This window comes from Biomphalaria glabrata, chromosome 15 (assembly GCF_947242115.1).
Source record: "Biomphalaria glabrata chromosome 15, xgBioGlab47.1, whole genome shotgun sequence".
In the NCBI taxonomy this organism is placed as follows: domain Eukaryota; kingdom Metazoa; phylum Mollusca; class Gastropoda; family Planorbidae; genus Biomphalaria; species Biomphalaria glabrata.
This window is the reverse complement of record NC_074725.1, coordinates 15,931,876-15,957,857: the sequence shown is the minus strand read 5'-3', so window position 1 is coordinate 15,957,857 and position 25,982 is coordinate 15,931,876. Positions and strand designations below refer to the sequence as shown.

General features: G+C 39.0%; 1 protein-coding gene across 6 annotated transcripts in view; it reads left to right on the top strand.

Annotated features, from left to right (window-relative positions):
* Positions 1-262: 262 nt before the first annotated feature.
* LOC106055702 (uncharacterized) overlaps positions 263-25,982 on the top strand; it is a 42,837-nt gene continuing 17,117 nt past the window's right edge. For 3 of the 6 annotated variants that reach the window (XR_001215588.2, XR_001215590.2, XR_001215589.2), the window contains exons 1-7: positions 263-401; positions 7,820-7,901; positions 11,755-11,972; positions 15,379-15,601; positions 18,448-18,501; positions 21,786-21,845; positions 23,529-23,687. Coding sequence is in view for 1 of the 6 variants with exons in the window: in XM_013212090.2 (XP_013067544.2) it covers positions 7,856-7,901; positions 11,755-11,972; positions 15,379-15,601; positions 18,448-18,501; positions 21,786-21,845; positions 23,529-23,593 (666 nt within the window). In the remaining 5 variants the exon portion in view is untranslated. Of the gene's footprint in view, positions 402-7,819; positions 7,902-11,754; positions 11,973-12,833; positions 12,959-15,378; positions 15,602-18,447; positions 18,502-21,785; positions 21,846-23,528; positions 24,539-25,982 lie in introns of those variants that run through there. The other 3 variants (XR_001215587.2, XR_001215591.2, XM_013212090.2) reach the window with 3 other exon arrangements.

The following is a 25,982-nucleotide window of genomic DNA, read 5'->3' as shown; positions in this document are numbered from 1 at the left end:
CACGTGGTGGCCTACTACTTAATTATTTCAGAAATTTGTGGAACAACTATCCAGGCTTGGCGGAACAAAAGGGTTTGGGTTTGGGCAACACTGTTCTAATGTATTCATACCTGGTGCTCTAACGTGACCTAATTCTCTTATTCTACGATCATGCGGTTCAAAATGAATTATATTGATTTCGCACCAAACACGCCAGTCATATGGTAATATAAAATGGAATCAATGTGGATTTTCCCATTTCTTTTAATGAACAGGTCCCAGAACGTCATATAACAACAACACGCATTCTCAGATTATTCCATCTTGATCTGAATGTTTCTTCAATTTATTCTGTTTATATATATTTGACATTCTGTTTCGGCTATTGGATCTTATATTTAAATCTTAGATTCATCGCACAGGTTTGGATTAAATCCCACGGGATCTACTAAATCTAAATTATGTATATCTAATTATACATAAAACAATAAACTAGATGATGAGTAGATCTAGATCTAGGTCTAGATGAGACCTAAAATATAAACCCAGATCTAGATCTAGACCCCTAATGGCCCTATATTATTTCTATTTACAAAAACAAAGCTTAGATCTAGTGCAATACTGACAAAGAAAAAATAAAGGTACATTTCTATGCTAGGACACATTCGTGCAAGTATGCCTCTTCCTTAGACTTAGTGCCATTAGTCTTTGAGGATAGAGCGGACAACCTAAATCAGACAAGAAAACTAATGACATAGTCTCTAATTTAGTAAATTAGCATGCACTGGGGTATAAGTAGAACGTAATTATTTTCTGTCTTGAAGGAAATTCTGTAAAGTACGGGATGTATACAGAGAGAGAGAGAGATCTATGGATATTAATTCGTATATAGATCTATATTAAACTATATATATGTATATAATGATATATTGTATATAGATTCTAGGGTTCTATATGTATCATAATGTATGCATATAGAGATTTTAGATCTAGATCTTATATTTGTCCTCTTTATTTAGATGTAGGCCTACTGTAGATGATCTCTTATCGAAATCTAAATAATATTAGAATTAAACTCACTAATCATTTAATCCAATTTATCCTCTGCCCTTTAATCGCAATCAGTTCCATTTTTTTAAATTAAGTTTTACTTACACGATACAAATACTAAGCTCCCTTTGCAATCTATAAAGCGGTGACCCGACAAAATAGCGCGTACAAAATAGAGCAGACTTATCTATCCAGCACTGCACTGTCCTACTGAGACCTGCCTATTTGCCTACTGGCCTATCTATGTGCTTAGTGCTAATCAGCGCTGCACTTGCCTAGTTGCTATCAAGAATCACCTATTGCCTATTTACTTGCTATTTGCTGTTCAGTGTCTACACGACACTACTCAACTCTACTACTTGGCGCTATCGGCATTGCCCGCCTACTCGACAGCCCACCTGTCAAGCTATTAGGTGCGACGTCCCTATGGGCTCAGGTCTGTGTGAGACGTCATAGCTACGCCAACCCTATTATACAAAATAAGATAATGAAAGGTGAAATGCTGTACAGTTGCTAGTATGGGATCTAGCTTATTTACATATGTAGGACTATCATCATCAGATATTAGAACCAAGTGGTCTGAGTGTCATCAGGCTGGTTGCTTAGCTTTTGGTCCGGTGCTGCACTGGTGAGACTGGTGTGGCTGATACTGATGCTGTCTGCTGGTGGGCTGGCGTAGTGGATCCAGGCTCCGTGTGCAGTCCAACTTGTATGGTTGCAGAGCTAAGCTGCGTCTACCAATCAGTTAAGCCAGTGACGAGTCTGTGGCTAGCGTTGTTACTTGGACTCTTGAAGGATGAGTAGGTCTGATGTCTACAGATCTGGTGCCAGCAAATCTGCTATCAGCTTTAGGTTGCTAAGATTTCAGGCGGATGTAGCCTATAGATAATTATATATGATGTGTATAAAAGTACAGGATTATTAGTAATTTAATGTCCTGGGCAGCATTTTTGATGATGTCTCTTTTTCAATATTAATAGATCTGAAAGTATGCCATATTTGCAGAGAACGAGAGTACTTTAAATTTTATATCATTCCCCTTTTTCATCAATGTTTCAAACGCATAACTTGCTAAAAATAGGATTTTGAAATGTGGTGACCCCGTTCAAGCAGTGAAGGAATTTCTACGTGACATTTCGTACCATTTAACTTTGTGAATGTTTGTGTGTGTGTGTGTATATAAATCTGACAAGTGTCTTTGCCTGTTTTCAAAGTAGACTTTTGTAATGTAAATAAAAGATATCTTTCAATATTTATTCATTTGAGCTTATTACAATGTTTGCTTACTGTTTGCATATTTATGTTTTAAGATATCTTAAGTGTTTCATGCAAAATGATAACATTAAACAAATAAAATATTGGCTCTATTCATGATTTACGATAGCTAAAGTAGGCTATTTCTTTCAAAATGATTGAATTTTTTTTTCTGCGCTTTTTTGTCGGTGCTATTTTGTTCGCGCTATTTATTTTTCGCGCTATTTTGTCGGCGCACCCTATAAAGCAGATGATGTTAAGATCATCTGTTCCTCTAGCCAACGATTAGCGAGAAGGGTGTCATGTGGCCAGGACAACTACAACCACCTATACTTTTCTCAACTTAAGTCCGGTACTTATTAGAGTCGGGTGATCTGAGGGGGGCGCTAATTCAAAATCCCAGTCTTCACCGAGATTCGAACCCAGGACTCCAGGTTAGCAAGCCAGGCGCTTAACCACTCAGCCACCGCATTCTTATAAACATAGAACAGACATATACCATATATGCACGTATCCCGATGATGTCACATTTTACTAGCATGCCGGAATGTATCGACGGGGTTCCAACAAAACGTATAGAGACGCTAAACCAGTGTTCTTCAGCGGGGGGGGGGGGGGGAGCGCCCCCAGGGGAGGCGATGTCATGAATTTGGGGGGCGCTAGGAGCCAAAGGAGCGGTATGGGGGCGCTGGGGCCAGTTGGGGGCGATGGGGGGGGGGTCGCTGAGCAAAAAATGCTGACGTAGATATTAAATACAAACTTGAGGGGCACTGAAACAAAACAATTTTTTAAAGTCTCTAAAATTAACGCTGACTAACTGAATATAGACAAATTGTAGTTAGCTTGCTTCTAATTTAAGAACAGAAACAATGTTAGTAATGGAGCTCGGGAATCCTCTTTTTCTATGTTTAAATTCTTACACTGTCGCTGTAAACTGAAGTTCTCTGGATTTCGAAAGGGTGTTGCATAAGCTCGCTTTGCTAAGCTCTTTAATACAATTTTGGAACTTTTTTTTTTTAGAAATGTGTTTTACTTGGTACTTCCTACTATAAGAGATCATATTGAAAATATAATTTAACAATTCAACTACATTCCAACAGAGCTTAAGGAAATAGTGTGCTCTTCTACCAACTCATTAACATTACAAACAGTAGATCAGAGTTTACACGGATGGCTCATCTTATAAAGCCACCACAAATGGAGGAGCTGGAATGCTCATCGAATTGCCCGATGGAGAAAAACTAGCAAAATCCATTGCAACTGGAGAGCTCTCTGACAGCTACAGAGCAGAAAGGGAAGCACTAGAACTAGCAGCTACCATGCTAGCCAATCATGCATTTACCCAACACAGTCAGATTGTCTTTCTAACCGATGCGAACACAACCCTCCAAAGCTTGGAAACGACTCAGTACAGCACTTCTAAAGTTCAACAACAACAGCAAAATAAATGCCAGCACATATAGAACTAGAAGGAAATGAGAAGGCTGACACACTCGCCAAGTGTGGGAGAACAAACACACAATTAAACATTGCACTCTATCCTGAAGAAAGGAAGAAACTAATAGTGAATAAAATAAATGAGAAATGGACAAGCTCTCATCCGAATCACAAGAAAGATGAGGCCTATTATTAGCTATCCTGACAAGATCAACGTCTCATCTTTCGACTCAGGACCGGACACAACAGAATGAGACAACATAAGTTGCGGAAGCTCAAAATTGGAACAAGCGAAATCTGCCCATGTGGAGAGTCACCAGAGAATGCTGACCATATCCTTCCAAACTGCATTTTTTACAAAGAGGCCCCAACAATACATTTGCCCCAAAACACCCCAATAGAAATAAAAATATATGGAGAGCTCCATGGACGTAGCCAGGATTTTTTCGGGGGGGGGTAGGGGGGCCAAAAAAATATGTATGTGTGTGTGTGTGTGTACATAATAAATCTTTACATTCCGACCCTTTATTCATTTGGAAGACGTTTATTGTATCATAGAATATGTTCTTCCTGGAGTTAGTGAAAAAATTGTAGACTCCCCGTCCTTGCGAGCAAGGGGGTCTGGGGGAGCGCTGTAAGCTCCTCAGCGGGCTTCATTTCGGAGTATGTGGAGTAGAACCCCCACCCTACCTTGGCTACGCCCATGGAGAGCTCTCTGATTCGGAAACCACTGCGCAGTTCATCTCATATATTAGTGTAGTAATCTGATCGCTTCAACATAATAATGAGAAGAAGGAAGAAAAAGAAGATCTTGGTACACATCTAACGCAAATGGATGAAGCCAATCTTCGACTGCAAGGAAAGAAACTGAATTTCATTGATTAAAGCTTTTTCACTTTTATTGAGATATTAAATCTTTTTTATATAAAGGGTGTTACAATCTCACATAACTTGTTTGTTGACATGAATTACTGCCTAATGCCCAAGGACATCGATGTCTATACAATTCACCTAACAATGCGATATAAGAAATGAAAGAAATGACAATTCGTTTCTAGGATGTAAAAAATTTAAACATATAAGTAACATTTTTAAACATCTGTTACTGACATTTAAATAGAGTTGCTGGAAAAAAAAATAGATGTACAAATGTATTATGTCTTCAGTACAAAAGAATGTTAACATAAGAGGGACAAACGAGAGATATGGCTGCACTTCAATGTTCCTGTCAAATTCCAAAACTGTGGACGGAAATGGAATTATTCATTAGCTTTCCCATCAACATACGTGGTTCAACTGTACTCAGTGATACACTTAATGAGCAAGCACAGAAACAGGCTTGATGTAGCCACTAGAGGAGACATGACAATGAGATGATTTTTTGTGTGTAATCACTTCAGTTAATTGACATAATTTTTGTATGATTTGCCTTCCCAAGCTTCTTTTTTTTTTAGTATTATTTAAGAGAAGGGGGCACAGAAGATTTATTTTTTTAAAGAAAAAAATACGAAAAAAGGGGGCGGTAGGCCAAAAAAGGTTTGAAGACCACTGCTCTAAGCCATGGGTGAAGTCGGGCGTTCAATGGAATAAAAAGAAAGTTATTTTAAGTTTTAAAAAAATTACGCACCCATTTTCAAACTGATTAAATCATGATTTGTGGGGAAAAGAAAGACATAGATATGAAGAAAAATAAGAGAGAGAGAGAAAGACAACCTTCAGGGAATTAGATCTCAGAGGCATGTCCAGGATCATTCTGTTTTACCTCTCGTACGATTTTCTAATTCAATGACGTCTAAATACTCTCTGGACTTTCGTATCGATTGTCCCGGGATCAACCCCGTCCCACCACCGCACCTTCCTCGGCTTCCTGCCTGGGGTCATAGCCAGGATGTAATCATCTTAAGTTCTCAAAGAACATCCGAAACTTGTCAAAACAAACTTCCACCCCAACTGGATAATAAAGTGCTTCAAATTGATATATCCTCAATCCGCCCTCCGCCTTTCCTAGTTCCTCGGCCCTTGACGAGAAGATGACTAAAGCTTGGCTAGGGGAGGGGGGATGATAACGTTAGCGTCAAACAGAAACCAATGAAACAGAAACTCGTTGAGCTTTACGATAGTGACCTATTTTTCTACAATTGTACTACTTATTTACATATAGGCCCTATCCGCCATCAGTCAGACATCCCCATCACCTTTACCATCATTACCATTACCATTACCATCACCATCACCATTACTTTCACCATCGCCATTACCATTACCATCATCATCATTACCATCACCATCACCATCATCACCATTACCATCAGATCGCCATTACCATTACCATCATCATCATCATTACCATCACCATTACAATCACCGTCACCATTACCATTACAGGCGACCCCTGGCAAAAGGGGTCGCGACCCACAGGTTGAGAACCCATGACCTAAAAGAACCAGAAAGCAACTCTTCGGATTGTTCATTTTTCTTATTACAAACATGTTTCTAAAATAAGTAAATATCTTTCGTTAACAAATTATTCAAGCGAGCCAGGCTCGGTCACCTGGTACTAGTCTTAAATATTTAATTTTAAAAAATCAAGACTTTAAAGCTCCAATCAGTTATCTGAGAGTTATCTCAATTAATAAAAGGTTCAACGTTTCCGCTACACAGATGTGTATGTTTCGTCAGTGTTAGATTATGTATGTTGGTAGACAAGATTTAGATCATGTATGTTGGTAGACAAGATTTAGATCATGTATGTTGGTAGCCAAGATTTAGATCGTGTATGTTGGTAGCCAAGATTTAGATCATGTATGTTGGTAGCCAAGATTTAGATCATGTATGTTGGTAGCCAAGATTTAGATCATGTCTATTGGTAGCCAAGATTTAGATCATGTATGTTGGTAGCCAAGATTTAGATCATGTATGTTGGTAGCCAAGATTTAGATCATGTATGTTGGTAGCCAAGATTTAGATCATGTATGTTGGTAGCCAAGATTTAGATCATGTCTATTGGTAGCCAAGATTTAGATCATGTAAGTTGGTAGCCAAGATTAGATCATGTATGTTGGTAGCCAAGATTAGACCATGTATGTTGGTAGCCAAGATTGGATCATGTATATTGGTAGCCAAGATTTAGATAATGTATGTTGGTAGCCAAGATTAGATCATGTATGTTGGTAGCCAAGATTAGATCATGTATGTTGGTAGCCAAGATTTAGATCATGTATGTTGGTAGCCAAGATTAGATCATGTATGTTGGTAGCCAAGATTAGACCATGTATGTTGGTAGCCAAGATTGGATCATGTATATTGGTAGCCAAGATTTAGATAATGTATGTTGGTAGCCAAGATTAGATCATGTATGTTGGTAGCCAAGATTAGATCATGTATGTTGGTAGCCAAGATTTAGATGATGTATGTCGGTAGCCAAGATTAGAACATGTATGTTGGTAGTCAAGATTAGATCATGTATGTTGGTAGCCAAGATTAGATCATGTATGTTGGTAGCCAAGATATGTTCATTTATTATGCTAATCAAACTTAGTTAATCTATGCTGTATATATATGTTAGTGACAGTTAGTCATGTTTAGATCATATTTGTTGGTAAAGAAGATTAGATCATGTTTATGTTTTTTTATCAATATTAGATAATGTATTTTAGACAAGATTAGATCATGCATGTTAATCAAGATTAAATCATGTGTGTTAATAAGGATTAGATAATGTATTTTAGTCAAAATTTAATCATGCATGATAGTCAAGATTAGATCATGTAAGTTAGTCAAGATTTAATCATGTATGTTATTCAAGATTAGAACATGTATGTTAATCAAGATTAGATAATTTATATTAATCAAGATTAGATCATGTATATTAATTAAGATAATGTAAGTTTGTCAAGATGAGACCATTTAAATTAGCCAAGCTTAGATTAGATTATTGACGTTGTCAATTGAGATTAGATTCTGTCCAGATTGGAGCACATGTGTATCGTTGCTGTCATTGGAGCAGGTTTCCACGGTGTAGCACGCATGAGTGACGCATGTGGCTTGAAGGAATCAAACTTTATCAAAGCTTTATGTTGTTGTTTGTTTAATACTTCAGCGTTCCCAGGAGTTTGGTGGATGAGAAGCCCACACTATGCTGTTCATCAAATTATTGTATATATCCATATTCATTTGGAAAGGTAAATATTTAACACTTTCCAGCTCGACTTACACATTTTATACCCCCCCTCCTCCTCCTCTTCCTCCCCAAAACAGGTCGTGAGTCGTGTGTTTGTTTTTGTTTTTCTAACATCATAATAACGATGCTAGCCGACCCTCGGCGTAGTATACGCCTCTATTTAGTGACGGGTGAACACTTCCTGAAAGACACCGTTGTCCAAATGGGGTGGGTTTGGGCAAACGACTGTGTGCGCATGCCTGGAGAGCGAGGAAGGCTCGTGTGCGTGCGGGAGGAGGGTTAAAGAGTCGGCGTGCGTGCGTGGTGTCCCGCGTGGTTGAGCGACGTAGAAAATTATATATATATATATATATATATATATATATATATATATATATATATATATATATAGAGAGAGAGAGAGAGAGAGAGAGAGAGAGAGAAAGAATAAGTCTATACCAAGAGTGACCTTCAGGAGAGGGCTAATTGGAAGGGACAACCTAGATCCACTCTTGAAAGAAGTGGCCTCATGATTCATCCGCGGTACAGTCCTTCTGAGTGTGTGAACTGAATATCATAGTGTGCTTTCAACTTGATAGCCGGATACGTTTGAAACGTCTTCTTCAAGCTCGTCTTCTGTACTGAGATCGTATAGGCCTCGTCCTCTGTAGGCCTACTGAGATCGGCCTCGATCTTATATGGCTTCTTCAAATTCTATAGTCCTCGTCCTCTGTAGGCCTACTAAGATCGGCCTCGGTCTTAAATAGCTTCTTCAAATTCTATAGTCCTCGTCCTCTGTAGGCCTACTGAGATTGACTTCGGTCTTAAATAGCTTCTTCAAATTCTATAGGTCTCGTCTTCTGTAGTAAATAGCTTCTTCAAACTTTTTAGGGTTAGTCAACTGTACTGAGATAGACGGTCGTATTTTCCAAATTCTTAAGGTCGCGACAAATATTACCGTTATCATCCATGTTAAAAGTGTGAGTTTGCTTAGACAGACTGTGAGAAAGACCGACAACCACGGGATGTAATTGAGACCAGAATTTCGCGCTTGTTTCCCTTACTTTATAAATAGAAACGGATTTAAGAAAACTTATTTAAAATTATTTTTCCCGTTTTGTTTTTTTTTTCTTTTTCTGCGCCTCTCTTTGTTTTTCCCTTTTACCTTCTGTACTCTCTTTATTTGCATGTGATCCTGTGACTAGTCTAGCACATTGGCTACTATATAGGTGATGGCTAGAAGTAGAAAAGTAAAAGTTCCTCTTCAGACCTTGTGATCTATAGGGCAGATGATTTAATTTTTTAAAGGGTCATCTGTTTCTGTGGCCAGCGATTAGCGAGGGTATCATGTGGCCAGCACAACGACCAATCGTCTTTACTTTTCCAAAACTAATGTCAGGTACCCATTAGAGCTGGGAGGACTCAGAGGTACCCATTAGAGCTGGGAGGACTCAGAGGTACCCATTAGAGCTGGGAGGACTCAGAGGTACCCATTAGAGCTGGGAGGACTCAGAGGTACCCATTAGAGCTGGGAGGACTCAGAGGTGCCCATTAGAGCTGGGAGGACTCAGAGGTACCCATTAGAGCTGGGAGGACTCAGAAGTGCCCATTAGAGCTGGGAGGACTCAGAGGTGCCCATTAGATCTGGGAGGACTCAGAGGTGCCCATTTGAGCTGGGAGGACTCAGAGGTGCCCATTAGAGCTGGGAGGACTTAGAGGTGCCCATTAGAGCTGGGAGGACACAGAGGTGCCCATTTGAGCTGGGAGGACTCAGAGGTGCCCATTAGAGCTGGGAGGACTTAGAGGTACCCATTAGAGCTGGGAGAACTCAGAGGTGCCCATTTGAGCTGGGAGGACTCAGAGGTGCCCATTAGAGCTGGGAGGACTTAGAGGTACCCATTAGAGCTGGGAGGACTCAGAGGTGCCCATTAGAGCTGGGAGGAGTCGGAGGCGCCCATTAGAGCTGGGAGGACTCAGAGGTGCCCATTAGAGCTGGGAGGACTCAGAGGCGCCCATTAGAGCTGGGAGGAGTCGGAGGCGCCCATTAGAGCTGGGAGGAGTCGGAGGTGCCAATTAGAGCTTGGAGGACTCAGAGGTGCCCATTAGAGCTGGGAGGACTCAGAGGTGCCCATTAAAGCTGGAAGGACTCAGAGGTGCCCATTAGAGCTGGGAGGACTCAGAGGTGCCCATTAGAGCTGGGAGGACTCAGAGGCGCCCATTAGAGCTGGGAGGACTCAGAGGTGCCCATTAGAGCTGGGAGGACTCAGAGGTGCCCATTAGAGCTCGGAGGACTCAGAGGCGCCCATTAGAGCTGGGAGGAGTCGGAGGCGCCCATTAGAGCTGGGAGGACTCAGAGGTACCCATTAGAGGTGGGAGGACTCAGAGGTACCCATTAGAGCTGGGAGGACTTAGAGGCGCCCATTAGAGCTGGGAGGACTTAGAGGCGCCCATTAGAGCTGGGAGGACTCAGAGGTACCCAGTAGACCTGGGGGGACTCAGAGGCGCCCATTAGAGCTGGGAGGACTCAGAGGCGCCCATTAGAGCTTGGAGGACTCAGAGGCGCCATTAGAGCTTGGAGGACTCAGAGACGCCCATTAGAGCTTGGAGGACTCAGAGGCGCCATTAGAGCTTGGAGGACTCAAAAGCGCCCATTAGAGCTTGAAGGACTCAGAGGCGCCATTAGAGCTTGGAGGACTCAGAGGTACCCATTAGAGCTTGGAGGACTTAGAGGCGCCATTAGAGCTGGGAGGACTCAGAGGCGCCCATTAGAGCTGGGAGGACTCAGAGGTGCCCATTAGATCTGGGAGGACTCAGAGGTGCCCATTTGAGCTGGGAGGACTCAGAGGTGCCCATTAGAGCTGGGAGGACATAGAGGCGCCATTAGAGCTGGGAAGACTCAGAGGTGCCCATTAGAGCTGGGAGGACTTAGAGGCGCCATTAGAGCTGGGAGGACTCAGAGGCGCCCATTAGAGCTGGGAGGACTCAGAGGCTCATTAGAGCTTGGAGGACTCAGAGGCGCCATTAGAGCTTGGAGGACTCAGAGGTACCCATTAGAGCTTGGAGGACTCAGAGGTACCTATTAGAGCTTGGAGGACTCAGAGGTACCCATTAGAGCTTGGAGGAATCAGAGGTACCCATTAGAGCTGGGAGGACTTAGAGGTACCCATTAGAGCTGCAGGACTCAGAGGCGCCATTAGAGCTGGGAGGACTCAGAGGTACCCATTAGAGCTTGGAGGACTCAGAGGCGCCATTAGAGCTGGGAGGACTCAGAGGTACCCATTAGAGCTTGGAGGACTCAGAGGCGCCATTAGAGCTGGGAGGACTCAGAGGCGCCAACGATCACGAAGTAAAAACAAAAATCCCAGAAGTCTTCACTAGTATTCGAAGCGGGAACTTGATTCGGAAGACAAGCGCCTTATCGCTCAGCCAACGCCGCGTCTCCAGCAATAAAATAAAATAGGCTTTATTTTTTTTTTGTATTCCTCATAGTTAACGTATATGTCCGATGTATGGCGTACCGGCACCTTTTTGAAAAAAATATTACTTTTCTTGTATTTTAACGTATATTTTTAATTTTTAGTACTTAAAAGTTAGGCAATCAACTACTGAGTACCGGCACCTAATCACTAAGTACTGGCATCCCGTTTTTTTACAAACAATAAAAAACAATATATATATATATATATATATATATATATATATATATATATATATATATATATATATATATATATATATATATATATATATATATATTTATTTATTTATTTATTTATTTATTTATTTATGAGTTGGTTAGACTAGGCCAACCCTAAACCTTTTAAGAAGTCTATGCACTTTATGCAGTCTGTTCATGTTGATCATTCCTAATCCAGGTGTTGCTGCTTCCTATATTTACCTGAATGAAATCCTACCGAACTGTAAAGCTTGCATACAAGAAGACAGCAAGGTGACCATCAAGGGAACTTTCCAGCACGAGCCCAAGTTTGACCCGGCCATCGGGCTGACCGTGCTCCATGTCGAGATGCTCAACACGTCCGGATTTTCCCATTACCAATTAGAACGCACTCTAGAAGACAGACCGTGGCATTTCGTAACAACATGTTTCTAAATTTGAAACGTTTGGTTCTATGAGCGGTTTGATTGGAGATTGTCACGAGACACACAATGTCAAGGACGCTAAATTGAACTTAATGTTGCCAACTAACTAAAAACTAAAAAACGGAAGAGTTTAGAAAATCTCGCAGTGCATAAAAAAAAAATCCTATAACTCATCAACACTTCCTTTAATTTGTACAGCGGATATACCAACACGCTTGACTCGTTGTAGTGTGAAAATCTCCAATAATAATTTTAATATGAGTTTTTTTGTTGTTGTTGTTGGGTTTTTTTTTTTGTTGTTTTTATTTTTGCTTTTGTTTTATTTTTAAACATATTGTTTTTGTTCACTGAAGTCGAGTACAATTTTATAACTTTATTGACACTCTGATAGCAGTTGTAATCTACAATATTCTGTTTCTACAGAGTAATACAATAATGTAGACTAGTAGCACCCAGTCACACTGAATCAACTCATAACTTTATAAACAAGGCTTTATTCCAGTAAAACACGGTTGATATGTAACACACTCAATAACACAGCACCAAACGATACAGGCCACGACCGACTACAATATGAATGTAAACACGAATACTAGCACGATTACCTACGAGAGCAAACAAAGAAGTTTAGTTCATGATTACCCTTTTCAAACTCCAAGGTCCTACCCTTTTCAGATTCCAAGGTCCTCCCCTTTCCAGAATCCAAGCCCCTACTCTTTTTGATACTCCAAGGTCCTACCCTTTTCAGACTCTAAGTTCCTAGCCTTTTCAGATTTTGCGATATATGCGGGCATATTATGTAAAGTTCATATGTTTTTAAGGTCAGTTGTTAACAACGGTGTCTTGTTGCCAGGACAAACTTCCACAACGTTAGTCAGGTGACCAACACAGTTGGTTAGCCTCCTGAACATCCCGAATCAAATGTCAGCACTCATTGAGGCTTGAACTCGAGACCAGTACGCTTCCCTAAACACAAAGGTAGTCTCCATTTGACCAATACGTCTACTCTATATGAAAACTGAGGGACTGTTGCAGGGCAATGTTATGGTTCATTCAAAACCGTTTGAGGAATTATAGAGATCTATAATCAAGTAGTTATCTGTGACAATGTTTTTTATCCCTAACATGTTGTTATGAAGACTTAAAGACTTTTCTAATGACAAGATCAAGGAATTTGGAAATAGTTCACATTTATATATTTTTTTAATTTATAAATGATTCTGCCTTTAATAAAAAAAGAAAAGAAATGATGTTTGAAATGTGGGTTAGACACCACAAAGTTATGCTAATGGGATAGATACTAACGTTATTCCTAGTCGACATGAGACAGACAAGGAATTGACAAAAAAGTAAATCGTCATTTCAAGCTACGGTAATGCTAACCCTGTTGTAGCTTGCCAACTAGGACATGGTTGGGCCTCAACAGTTAGATCCTAACTGGGCAGATCAACTAGGACACGGTTGGGCCTCAACAGTTAGGTCCTAACTGGGCAGATCAACTAGGACACGGTTGGGCCTCAACAGTTAGGTCCTAACTGGGCAGATCAACTAGGACACGGTTGGGCCTCAACAGTTAGGTCCTAACTGGGCAGATCAACTAGGACACGGTTGGGCCTCAACAGTTAGGTCCTAACTGGGCAGATCAACTAGGACACGGTTGGGCCTCAACAGTTAGGTCCTAACTGGGCAGATCAACTAGGACACGGTTGGGTCTCAACAGTTAGGTCCTAACTGGGCAGATCAACTAGGACACGGTTGGGCCTCAACAGTTAGGTCCTAACTGGGCAGATCAACTAGGACACGGTTGGGCCTCAACAGTTAGGTCCTAACTGGGCAGATCAACTAGGACACGGTTGGGCCTCAACAGTTAGGTCCTAACTGGGCAGATCAGACGAAGAATCCTCTTCAAAATACACCGTCACTACCATGGAAAAAAAGAGCCATGTATTCATCAACGCGGTACCATTATCTTATCTTTTCTTATATATTACAGACGTTACTTCAAAAAAGAAAATATATACGTCATACGTATTTTATGTGTCAATCTAGTCATGCATGTTAATCAATGACTTAAGCTCTGCTAGGTCGTTGGTTTTCCTGGCTGATTCAGGCAACCCATTCCATTCTCTAAAGTCACTAGGGAAGAGGGAGCACTTGTACGAGTTTGTGCTAGCGTATGGAATAAGGAATATGCCTCTATCTTTGTGTCTTTCTGAGTATTTCATAAGGTTTTGTTTTTCTATTTGTAAATTATGGTTCAGTGTTTTATGTATTATAGTTACTTTACTTATATTCTTGTCCTGAAGTGTCTCTAAGTTTAGTGATTCAACTAATGGTGTTCCTCTAGTCAAACTGGAATATCCATTTGTTATAAATCTCACTGCTCTATTTTGTATTTGTTCTAGTTTCTTTATTATTTTTTTCTTGAGTTGAGGGATCCCAAACAGAGGATGCAAATTTATATATTTAACTAAAGTTAACTAGCATTTTAATTTCATGTTTTTGTTTGATCTGTAAAAATTTCTTTTAATAAACTCTATTTTGTTTTTTTATAATCAAACAATGTTCCGCTTGGTGCTCTCAATTTTCATGTACTATTAGACCTAGATATTTTAGTTTGTAAGACTGGTTTAACATGAATAAAGTAAGTAGTTTTTATTTGCTTTTTTTTTAAATTCTTAATAACTGGCATTTTTCTTGGTGGAAAGACATACTCCAATAGGATTCCTATGTCATCAATTCTTCTAATTCTTTTTGTAAAATTTCAGCATCTTATGTTGTTGTTTTTTATTGTTCTTTATGTTATGCAATCGTCTGCCAATAATCGGACTTCCTGTTCCTGAACTAAAAATAAAATGTATAAAAGATGAAAAGCTAAGTAAAGAAATAAAGTGAATGTGAAGGTTCTCAAACATTGTAATATACTGACCTGGCAAAAACATTCAGCGTCCTAAACATTTTAAGAAGATTCTCGTTACCTGTCGGGGGGGGGGGGGGGGCAGTACTGCTGCAGAGTGCAGACGTGCCAACTCAACCAGAAAGTTCCTGATTTGTCCCTATTAATGTTGTAGTGTTAAGAATAATGTGATTAATCTAGTTTCCCTTTAACAAAAGCTCGAAAGTTACATTACCAGAGTTTGAACATTAGTTCATTTATATAATAATAATAATAATAATAATTAATAATGATAATGATAATAATTATAAGTAACAAAGGCTATCACATGCATTAGATTTGAAATATTAATTTATTTCATTCTGACAATTATCTCCGGACATATTCAAATACTAAAGATGGGAGAATGAGAGAGAGAGAGAGAGAGAAAGAAAGAGATCTTATATATTGTACTTCATTCCTATATCCATTGTGTTCATGTCAAAGTTTTTGTTCCTTCTAGAAATGTCAGATTATTATGGTACGCTGCCTAGTGGAGAAAAATATCGCATGCAATTGCAAAAAGCTCAGTAGACCAAATATGTACGAAATTTGGTTCACGATAAAACCATTGAGCAAGTACTTCGACACCAGGCTTAGAGTGAATTACGCCTTGAGAGATCTTGTCACCTTAAACTACAAGACTGTCGGCATGAGCAACGAATTCGAAATCAACACAGTCATGTGTAAGAGTCGTTTGTGTGTGTGTGTGTTTTCCAAGTAATAAGTGCTTACAGGGGCGGACTGGGTGTTAAAATGAGCCCAGGCATTTCTATACAATCCGGCCCACAAATTGCATATCATATGATGGACATGCATTTCTAGGTCTACAAGTCCTCAAACTCACTCTGTTAAGTTTGATAATGTATCAATAACTGAACGCATGCATACAATGAACTCTATATCTTTGTAAGAGATATAGCAGGCCTTATGTTGCTTTTAAATCGCTAAAAGTGTGGTTGAAACCTACTAGTGGCACTGTCCAACGATGTAGACTGTTACATTATTTCGGAAAACGGGTAGGATTAAAGTAACATTACACTGTAGAGTCTGTCAAATATTTTTTTTTTTTGTAAACACGAGGCTCAGAGGGCCTCTTTTACAAGAGAATATTAGAATACCTTTAATAATTTAATACTTTCTTTAGTGGCATCCTTTTAGGTGGCCCTACCGGCCCGTTTGGGTACCGGCCCACCGGGCATTTGCCCGAATGCCCATATAGCCAGCCCGCCCCTGAGTGTCTATGTTTTTAAAGCCCCCTCCCGTCCCTTGATAAGTACAACAAAAAAAACAGTAGGGCATCATTACATCATGATAAGTACAACAACCAGTGGGACATCATTACATCGTGATAAGTACAACAACCAGTAGGACATCATTACATCGTGATAAGTACAACAACCAGTGGGACATCATTACATCGTGATAAGTACAACAACCAGTAGGGCATCATTACATCGTGATAAGTACAACAACCAGTAGGGCATCATTACATCGTGATAAGTACAACAACCAGTGGGACATCATTACATCGTGATAAGTACAACAACCAGTAGGGCATCATTACATCGTGATAAGTACAACAACCAGTGGGACATCATTACATCGTGATGATAGTCCCCACAACCAGTGGGACTCCATTACATCGTGGTAAGTCTCGCTACCAGTGTGACATCATTACATCGTGGTAAGTCTCGCTACCAGTGTGACACCATTACATCGTGGTAAGTCTCGCTACCAGTGTGACACCATTACATCGTGGTAAGTCTCGCTACCAGTGTGACACCATTACATCGTGGTAAGTCTCGCTACCAGTGTGACACCATTACATCGTGGTAAGTCTCGCTACCAGTGTGACATTATCTTCTCTGCAATGTAGTACCCAATGAGGCTCGTAGCTACCAACTGCGTTAGGGTTAATAGTAGTGCATGGCTTCAAAAACAAATAGAAAAAAATAATAGAGTTTGTGTTAAAAATAAACTCGAAGGCCACTGTAGAACGGTGGTATTCATATTTTACTTTAATCACAAACTCACATCTAAAAACACAAAAGTTGCGGACTAATACAAACTGCCTTATAAATTTTGTTTCAAAAGATGTTTGTACATATGTACATACATTGGCCATATTTGGTTTCTAATAAATATAAGTGTACACTTGTAGTAGCCCATTAGTAGCTGTTGAACCATTTAATTCCCCCCCCCCTTTTTTTTTTCCTCCATTAGGAAAAAGACACTATTGGCTTTGTGCTGTCTTTGTATCCGTTTGTCTGACACGATTAGATCTAAAAATTAAATACATAAATACGCCATTAGAAATCAGGTTTCAACTCTACCTGTATCTTAAAATAGATTTAACAGTTAATTTTGGTCCTCTGAAAGCGAGCAATTTTTTTGTTATTAAATTTTCTTTTTGTTTTCATAAACACACACACACACACACAATTTTTTAAAATGTTCTACAGAAATGTTTTTTGTTTAGTTGTAATCTGAAAACGTGCCTTGTTGTTCTTGAAAACTAAGTATGCATAGCGTAAGGACATGCGGAGTTACAATTTGTAGGACACAAGATTTAATATGTAGTTCATACTATTCCTCAACTGTATGTCATATGCCTGTGTGGAACGTAATGTATGAGCCAATGAGGGACTGTCCCTTGTGTAATATAAATGCCCTTTTTTATCTACTTGGACAACCACAAATCCTATAGAGAGATATGTGTTAGACTTAAATTTGGAATTTTAGATCCTCCCGCACCGTTCGATATCGGTCCTCGGAGGAGATATTTACATCTTTTTCTCCTCCTCGCGCCGTGTTGTATGAGAACGTTCCTGTTACAGTTGCCTAGTTTCGGCCTCAATGTGAGGCCCTGGGCGGAAGGATAGACTCGTAAATACGGCCCTGGATAATTGGGAAAAAAAAAAGGGGGGGGGGCTTTTTATGTTACATTGTTTAGTTTTATGCTACCATATAAACTAGTAACTTTTTTTTGCAAATCTTATATCAACTCACTGTCTGTCTGGTAAAAAGCGTGTACACGTTATTTCTTCCACACCCATTCTCGGATCAAGCTGAAGCTTTGCACAATTATTCATTGACATAGACAAACGTGAATCAATTTTAAAAAAAACTAACCAATTCGACAATTAATTACTGGTAATTCATTATTTTGTTTAATAGCAAAAAGGGAAACTTATACTTCAGTGTTCACAGATATGGCTAAATTTGTTGGGTTTAGTTCCCATAAATAATTGTAAATGTTATTTATCCCTCACGCATTCTCCGATCAAGTTGATACTTAAACAATTATTTATTGTACCTAACAAAACTTGAAGCAATAAACAAAAATGCTCAATTAGTCAATTAATTATTGGTAATTAATTATTTTGTTTGATTTCGAATAAGAGAAATAACTTGTAAATTATTGGTAGATATATTTTAAGAGCGAAGTTATTCCATTTTATATACGCTTTCTTTTGTTTTTTTAAAAGGATTTTTAATAATTTTTTTTTTTTGTTTTTTTTGTTTTTAGTCTCCAAGAATTACTACAAAATAGTGAAGACAACACCCAGGCCTCCTCCGTTAGGTAGGTCACTGAGGTCACACAACATTCATAGCACCTTTTCGGACATCGTCTGCAAGTGTACAGGTTGTAAGCCGTCAAGTACATTTCTATTCGCCTGAGGGGGGGGGGTACTAGGCGGGAACTTATCTCGACCAATTTAGTCAAAAATAAAATAGTTTGTAAATCTCAAGCGTTACTTCAAAAACAAAGGATATTGCGTCTAAGGTCTACACAAGCTTCGAGATGGACTGGGGTAGTAATGGAGAATAGAATTCAACCATTCGGACGAAATAGTGAAACACATATAAAAATGTAATAACCTTACTGCCAAACAAATTCACTTTGTTGTTTCTAGGTTTAAATCCTTGTGTAATCGAAAGTGATCCCGTAGTGTCCATTACTTATATTATTATTTCGTTTCAAAAGAATGGTGAAACAAGGGAAGTAAGCTGAGCAAGTCTATTCTTCTGAATTTCAGGAAATTGCAGGTAGTCTTGCTATAGTCTTCACATTCTTTTTACCCTGGCTAGGTGGCAATCTCTTATATGGAGGCATCCGGTTTACGAAATAGGAAAATACATGTATTGATAATCTATGTATTTTTAGAAGCATTTTGTTTGGGAAAGATTTCGGGAGTGAGGTTACAGCACACAGTGCTACGCCCTGGTAGAACCTACCACGCCGCTGACTCCAAACTATGTCGGCACCTAAGTTCCTTTGTACACACCAGCGGCGTGAAGTGGGGGGAAACACTATGTGGGCGACATTTCATTTCTATTAAACAATTTATAGTGGCTTCCTGACTGAAGGGGACATTGGCATAGATTATTTAATTATGTTTATTTTGTTAGCTCTTTATTTATAAAATTAAAAAAAAAAAACATCATCGTCTCATCATCTGTCCCTTGACTTTTGTCGTAGGGGTGCTGTGACAGTTCGCTTAACCAGATCCCTCCTCTTTTCCCGGTCAGAAGGATAACAAAAGAGAGGCCGGTCCATTCTTTTACATTGTCCAGCCAAATGGACGACCATCTCATCGTGCCCCTTCTCTGTACTTTGAAGAATGACTTTAGATAGTGGCTCATGTCTTACAATATGACCAAACCAGGTCAGCTTTCGTCTCTTCAAGGTATTGAAGGGCATCTTCGAGTTGCCAGCCAGAGTGTTGACTTGTAACTGTACAAACTAATTTGTCTTCTTGTCCAGGTATCTGACACCCAGCAGTTTTTCTGTAGCATTTACTCTCAGTCTTGAAATCTTCTTTCAGCCCCAGCGTTCAGTGTTCAAGTTTCACAACCAGAAAGTATGGAGACTGCTAATGAAGAATACAGTTTTAATTTTGTTAGGAAGCTAATGTTACTCTTGTTCTGTTGTCACATATATATATTAACAGACATTTATTAATAATAATGATAATAATAACGAAGACCGTGTTTATCAAAATAGACATAGAAGACTCTTTTTATTTCCGTCAAATTCTTTTGCTTTCGCACAAAACATAAACAACAAACAATGACGTAATATCATATAATATTAGCACATCCTTCCTTTTGAAGCTATTATCACATCCTTCCTTTTAAAGTTCTTAAGACTTATATTTACAAGGAATTTTGACAACTCGACCACTTCTGGTTGTCTTGACCGGCACAACAAGTTCTCTAGATGTTGGTTTATAATTGTCTGTTTCGTTTGTTCTATCAGTTTGCTGTCCTCCATCTCTTATTGTTTGACCCTTAGTATTAAAATGAGTCAACTTTTAATGTTTGACCATTCAGCAGTATGCCACATCTACTACCACTTACTAGTATTTTGCTTTTTTCTGCACATATTTCAATGCCAATTTCTCTAACTGCAACTTCCAGTTTGTAAGTAAGATCTTGAAACTGGTCTGCATTTTCTCCAATAAGGTCAATATCATCTGCACACCTGAGATTGGAAATAGGCCACTTGTTTAATGTTTCATAAGCTTTTTTTGCTATTCCCTACTTTCAAGCTACCATTAATTATAGTGCACTGATCATTGATCCATTTTTCTTTTGCTGACTTCATTTTCATGTGTATTTCTTTGATGACTGAACTGTATTCATCTGCCAGCAAGTGATTAGCTTTCTTTTTCTTTTTAGTTCTCTTCTTGCATCACATAGATCAAGGATGTCGTATGTGACTCATGGCTTAATTTTTATCCGGTTTTCCTAAGACCTCAAAGTCTGATTCGTGTAATACTGTTCTGATTATATCCGGGAGTCAATGTCCTCGTGTATAAGTTTGAGAACTGCAAAAATCCCTGCCACGGCGGCCTCAAACATTTCAACGTTTGATTCTTTGAAGTTATCAATGTCAATAATTAATGCCTGCGTTCGTGGGCTTGCGATTCTTTTTTTAATTTCAAGTTCACAGTCGTCAAGACTATATGGTCGCTACCTATTTCAGCCCCATGGTTCTGGTTTTAGCTTCACTGATCCTTGATTTAAACCTCAAAGAAAAAAGGATATAGTCCACCTGGATGAGCGCTTTGATATCTGATGCATGGCTCATAGTTTTCTGGGTGGTTTGTGGGATAAAAAAAGGTGTTAGCGACAGTGAGTTTAGAGCTGCTTGCAAACTAATTAGCTCCATCTGCCCATTCCTTTTAAAGGGCTGGTGATAGTTTTGGTCCGCTCCGGTTATTTGATTTTTCTGGCACCTATCCACCACCTGGGGAGGCCCTCGATGGGAGAACCACAACTCAAGTCTAAGCTTATTAGCTTGTCGCTTTTTATTAGTTGGTAACAGTAATGTTTCACTGTTGAGTCATTTGCATTTGTCAATTTAGTTCCAAAGTTCTCTTACTCATTCTCTTCAATTTTTAAATGTTCTTTTCTTTAAGATCTTTACTGTTGCTGCCTACATTTCCCCATAGCGCTTTCTCTTCTTTTCTGCCCTAATGTAAACTGTTTCTTTAAAACGTAAACGGACAAACAAAAAAACAGATTTCTGAGATTAACTTCAATTTGAAAATCCTGCATATGTTTGAGGAATACAAACACTCGCCTTTGAGTCTCAGAATTACGACTGAGCTACGCTCAACTTCTGTTGGTAAGAGTCCAGGCATCTTTTTGCTTGTTTTTTCCTTGTGCTGGATGCAGCATTCCACCTTCAGAGTGGTCCCATCTACGCTCCGTGCCTAGGGGCCTGTGAGGGAAAAGAAGTATGCATAGCAAACAAAGGAAAACACTGGGAGTTCTCGGTTTAGGCTTATTTTGTAAAAGTTTTCTACCTTTCCTAGGTGTAGGCTAACCACTGAGTTGTTTGTCTTTTTCTTTCAGTTGATTATTCCGTGTTCGATTTTTGGTATGGGTACAGCCGAAGCAGCTCTGAATGTTTGTGTAAGTATTCACTTTGTCTAAGCAGCTCTGAATGTTTGTGTAAGTATTCACTTTGTCTAAGCAGCTCTGAATGTTTGTGTAAGTATTCACTTTGTCGAAGCAGCTCTAAATGTTTGTGTAAGTATTCACTTTGTCTAACATTTAACTAACATTCGCAATGTTCAAGCTGACTCCTATTTTAGAAAGCTAACACGAACTCGCTCTGCAACTTTCTTGGATGTTGTTGTTGTGGTTTAGATTTTTAGATTTAGATTCGAACTCATGGCCCAAGCCGACATATTAATCACTCTGCTAGTGAATGCTTTTGAAAATAGATGAGTATATGATTATCTATTGTTTGTTTCAAGCTTACTTTAAAGTGGCGACCTATAAAGGGGACTAATCCAGCTTATACCCTTGTTCGAGATACCATAATTACCAATAGTTAATGAAGTAACTCGTTGTTTTATTAATTCTTGTGTTGCCAGATGAAAGAAATAATTGTGCAAAATTTCAGCTTGATCCGAGATTGGGTGTCTGAGAAATAACGTGCACAAACTTTTAACCAGACAGACAGAGTGACTTGATATAAGCTTTGTAATAAGCGTTGGTTGAGAACTTTACTTAAACATATACTAAACACACCCAGCGTTAGTTGTTTTTTCTTCTTTTTTAAATTTATTGTTTACTTACCTGGTTCATATGTAAGCCGGCCAAATCTTAAATATTTATGGTATCGGAAACAAAGTGTATTAGATTTTGGTATTACCTGAGGGGACAGGGCTCGGGTTGTTTTTTCTACTAAGAAATTTCTTTGATTTGTTTTTTTTTTCTTTCATTTCCACCAAGATCCATTCTTTCATTTCCACCAAGATCCATTCTTTTATTTCCACCAAGATTCATTCTTTCATTTCCACCAAGATTCATTCTTTCATTTCCACCAAGATTCATTCTTTCATTTCCACCAAGATTCATTCTTTCATTTCCACCAAGATCCATTCTTTCATTTCCACCAAGATCCATTCTTTCATTTCCACCAAGATTCATTTTTTCATTTCCACCAAGATCCATTCTTTCATTTCCACCAAGATCCATTTTTACATTTCCACCAAGATCCATTCTTTCATTTCCACCAAGATCCATTCTTTCATTTCCACCAAGATCCATTTTTACATTTCCACCAAGATCCATTCTTTCATTTCCACCAAGATCCATTCTTTCATTTCCACCAAGATCCATTCTTTCATTTCCACCAAGATCCATTCTTTCATTTCCACCAAGATCCGTTCTTTCATTTCCACCAAGATCCATTTTTACATTTCCACCAAGATCCATTTTTACATTTCCACCAAGATCCATTCTTTCATTTCCACTAAGATCCATTCTTTCATTTCCACTAAGATCCATTCTTAAAATTTACATCAAGATCCATTCTTTCATTTCCACTAAGATCCATTCTTAAAATGTACACTAAGATCCATACTTTCATTTCCAAACTTCCAGTAAGATCCATTCTTTCGTTTCTACCAACCTCTATTCGTTCTTTTATACCAAGATTTAGTCTTTCATTTTCTTGATTGACCCAAATACCAGGATTTTAGTAGTCAACCCCACCTCCAGGATAATGCCCAGTATTTTCAAAGGATCAACATAATTACTTATGAATGATTCTAATATGATAACTCTTTGATTCCTTTGTTTTAGTGGCGTCTGTGGGTATTCTGGTCATCTCAACCTGTCTTGGCTTTGAAATAGCTCAATCACATTAATAACTCACTTCTGCTCAGCGTCCCTTTTCAAGGGGGCTAAAGGATTGACTGATTCTAACATGTGCAAGCTCCCCTAGGAAACTAAGGACTATTGGTTGGTATCAGATCTTCATGTTTTTTTGGAAGCCACATTTAAATGACTTTATAGCTTAAACTATTAGCTGTATACGTATCGTTATATTTTTTTTTTTACAAGAAATATATTTACATTTAAATGGAACCATTTTTGGCAACTAAATTAATTACAAACTGAAAAGAGGACGTCTTACTGAGAAAGAATTATAGAAGCTACACATGTGGACATCACTTTTGACAAAGAACGTACAATTCTAAACATTATCCACTATTGTTTTTATTTGCTCGGGAACAACACTTTGGTAATCATTTATTGTATACAATAGAAACCTAAATGTATTTGCAAGGTTAACTTAAAATTCCTAAGGCACTGAACGTTATTATAATTTTTTTTAAAAAATGTACTATGATTGATTCAGCGTGTTAATTGAAACAGGATGTTACTTGAATCAGCGCGTGTTATTTGAACCAGCGCATGTTAATTTTAACCAGGGTGTGTTAATTGAACCAGAGTGGTTGCAAGAACCAGCGCGTGTTAAGTCAGTGTGTCTTGCTTGTGCGATTGTTGTACCACGTTATAAAAAGAAAAAAAAATAGGCGCTGGTTTACTTTTGGAAACTTACGCCAGATATTTTTTGTTAATAAAGTTCTACAGTAGGCTAGATCAGGAGTAAGGGAGACTTGCGTTAGTTTATACATGAAACCTGTATGCTCCTGTTATAATTTCAGTGTAAGCATTGATCAATAAAAATGAAACATCACGACACTATTTTAGAAGGCTATTAATGCTGCTAAGTGAATGAAGTTTGATACGTTTAGAAACATCGTCTTCATCTTGTAAAGGAAATTAAAATATAACATCTAAAGCGAGTTTGACTTTGGATTTCTTGTCTTACTCTTTAACTTGTTTCGTTCCTTTGAATGCACAAATAACAATAGGAAATGGTTCATGTATTTGAATTCAACGTGTAAAGCTTGGGCGAAATTTAAAAACAAATAAATTGGGACAATATGTTTATAAAGCAGTGGTTCTCAACACACTTTTATATTGATCTGAGCCTGGGTGCTCTATAGGAGGCATCTATGGTTTCTCGACGGGTGATTTCATCAGAAGTGCCTTCGCACCATAATGGGCTAGAACCTTGGGTTAACAGTATAGAAACACTACTTATCATTCGACAGCTCATCCATACGGGAAATGACGGTGTGCTGAGGGCCATCTTTTTTCGACACACTTAAAGGTGCCGTCGTAATAGAGGTGTACCACTGAAGCGATGTAAATATCAAATCAGGCGTCCGTTTGCCCTTACTGGCTTCAAGGACTGGGAGCTCTCACGAGTGTCGAAGGACACACATTTGAGATCCAAAGAAGAGTCCTTACCTTAGACATGCGCAGACGACGAAAAGAAAACCTACATTGGCCCCCGGCGGACAACGACTTTGGATGTGTGCAAAGTATGCAGTCGCGTGGTCACGTGAAACACTGCACTTATCCTTTATGTTGGAAATCGAACATAGTGTAGCATGTCTCGAACGTTGTTCTATAGGGCTGATATCTAGCAGTACAACAAAACAACAACACGTATTTGCTATGTCTGCAGTTCAACAAACTAAAATGGGTTCTTAGTTATCAAGAGCGAAATGCTAAAGCAGACCACTTCCCATAAAGGGCCCATGTGACGAGGCTTTAACTTTTCAACCAAGATTCTTCAAGAAATACAAGTCTCACAGTGCAGACGCCAACCTTTGCTTTTGTTGGTTTTATGTAGTGATGAGTTCTTCTTCCTGTTAACAAAAAGTGAGCATTCCATTTTTACAGCCATAAACTACATTTACTACATAAATCATCAATAATCTTGCACTTATCATTAATTGGCCAATATGAACAGCATGTATGCTCTCCTGGCATAAAGAAGATTACCCGGGCTCGGACATGTCACCCGCATGCCAGATGGTAGAATCCCAAAAGATATCTAATATGCTGAGCTTGTGGAAGGAGTCAACCCAAGGGCCGCTCAAGATTAACATATAGAGATGTCTGCAAGCGAGACATGAGAGCCACAGGCATCAGCGAAAGTATGTGGTAAAACATATCCAAAGACCTGAGTGCATGGAGACAGACTGTGCGTGCTGGGACAACCCTTGCTGAGAACAAAAGAATTGAAGCGGCCTTAATCAAGAGGGAAAAAAAAGAAAGCTGCCCTGCCCGTCAGCCCTGAATCAGAGGCATACACATGTAAGAATTGTGGCAAAGTCTGCCACTCTAGAATTGGCTTGATTAGCCACATCAGATTCTGCCCCGTCTCAAGATTAA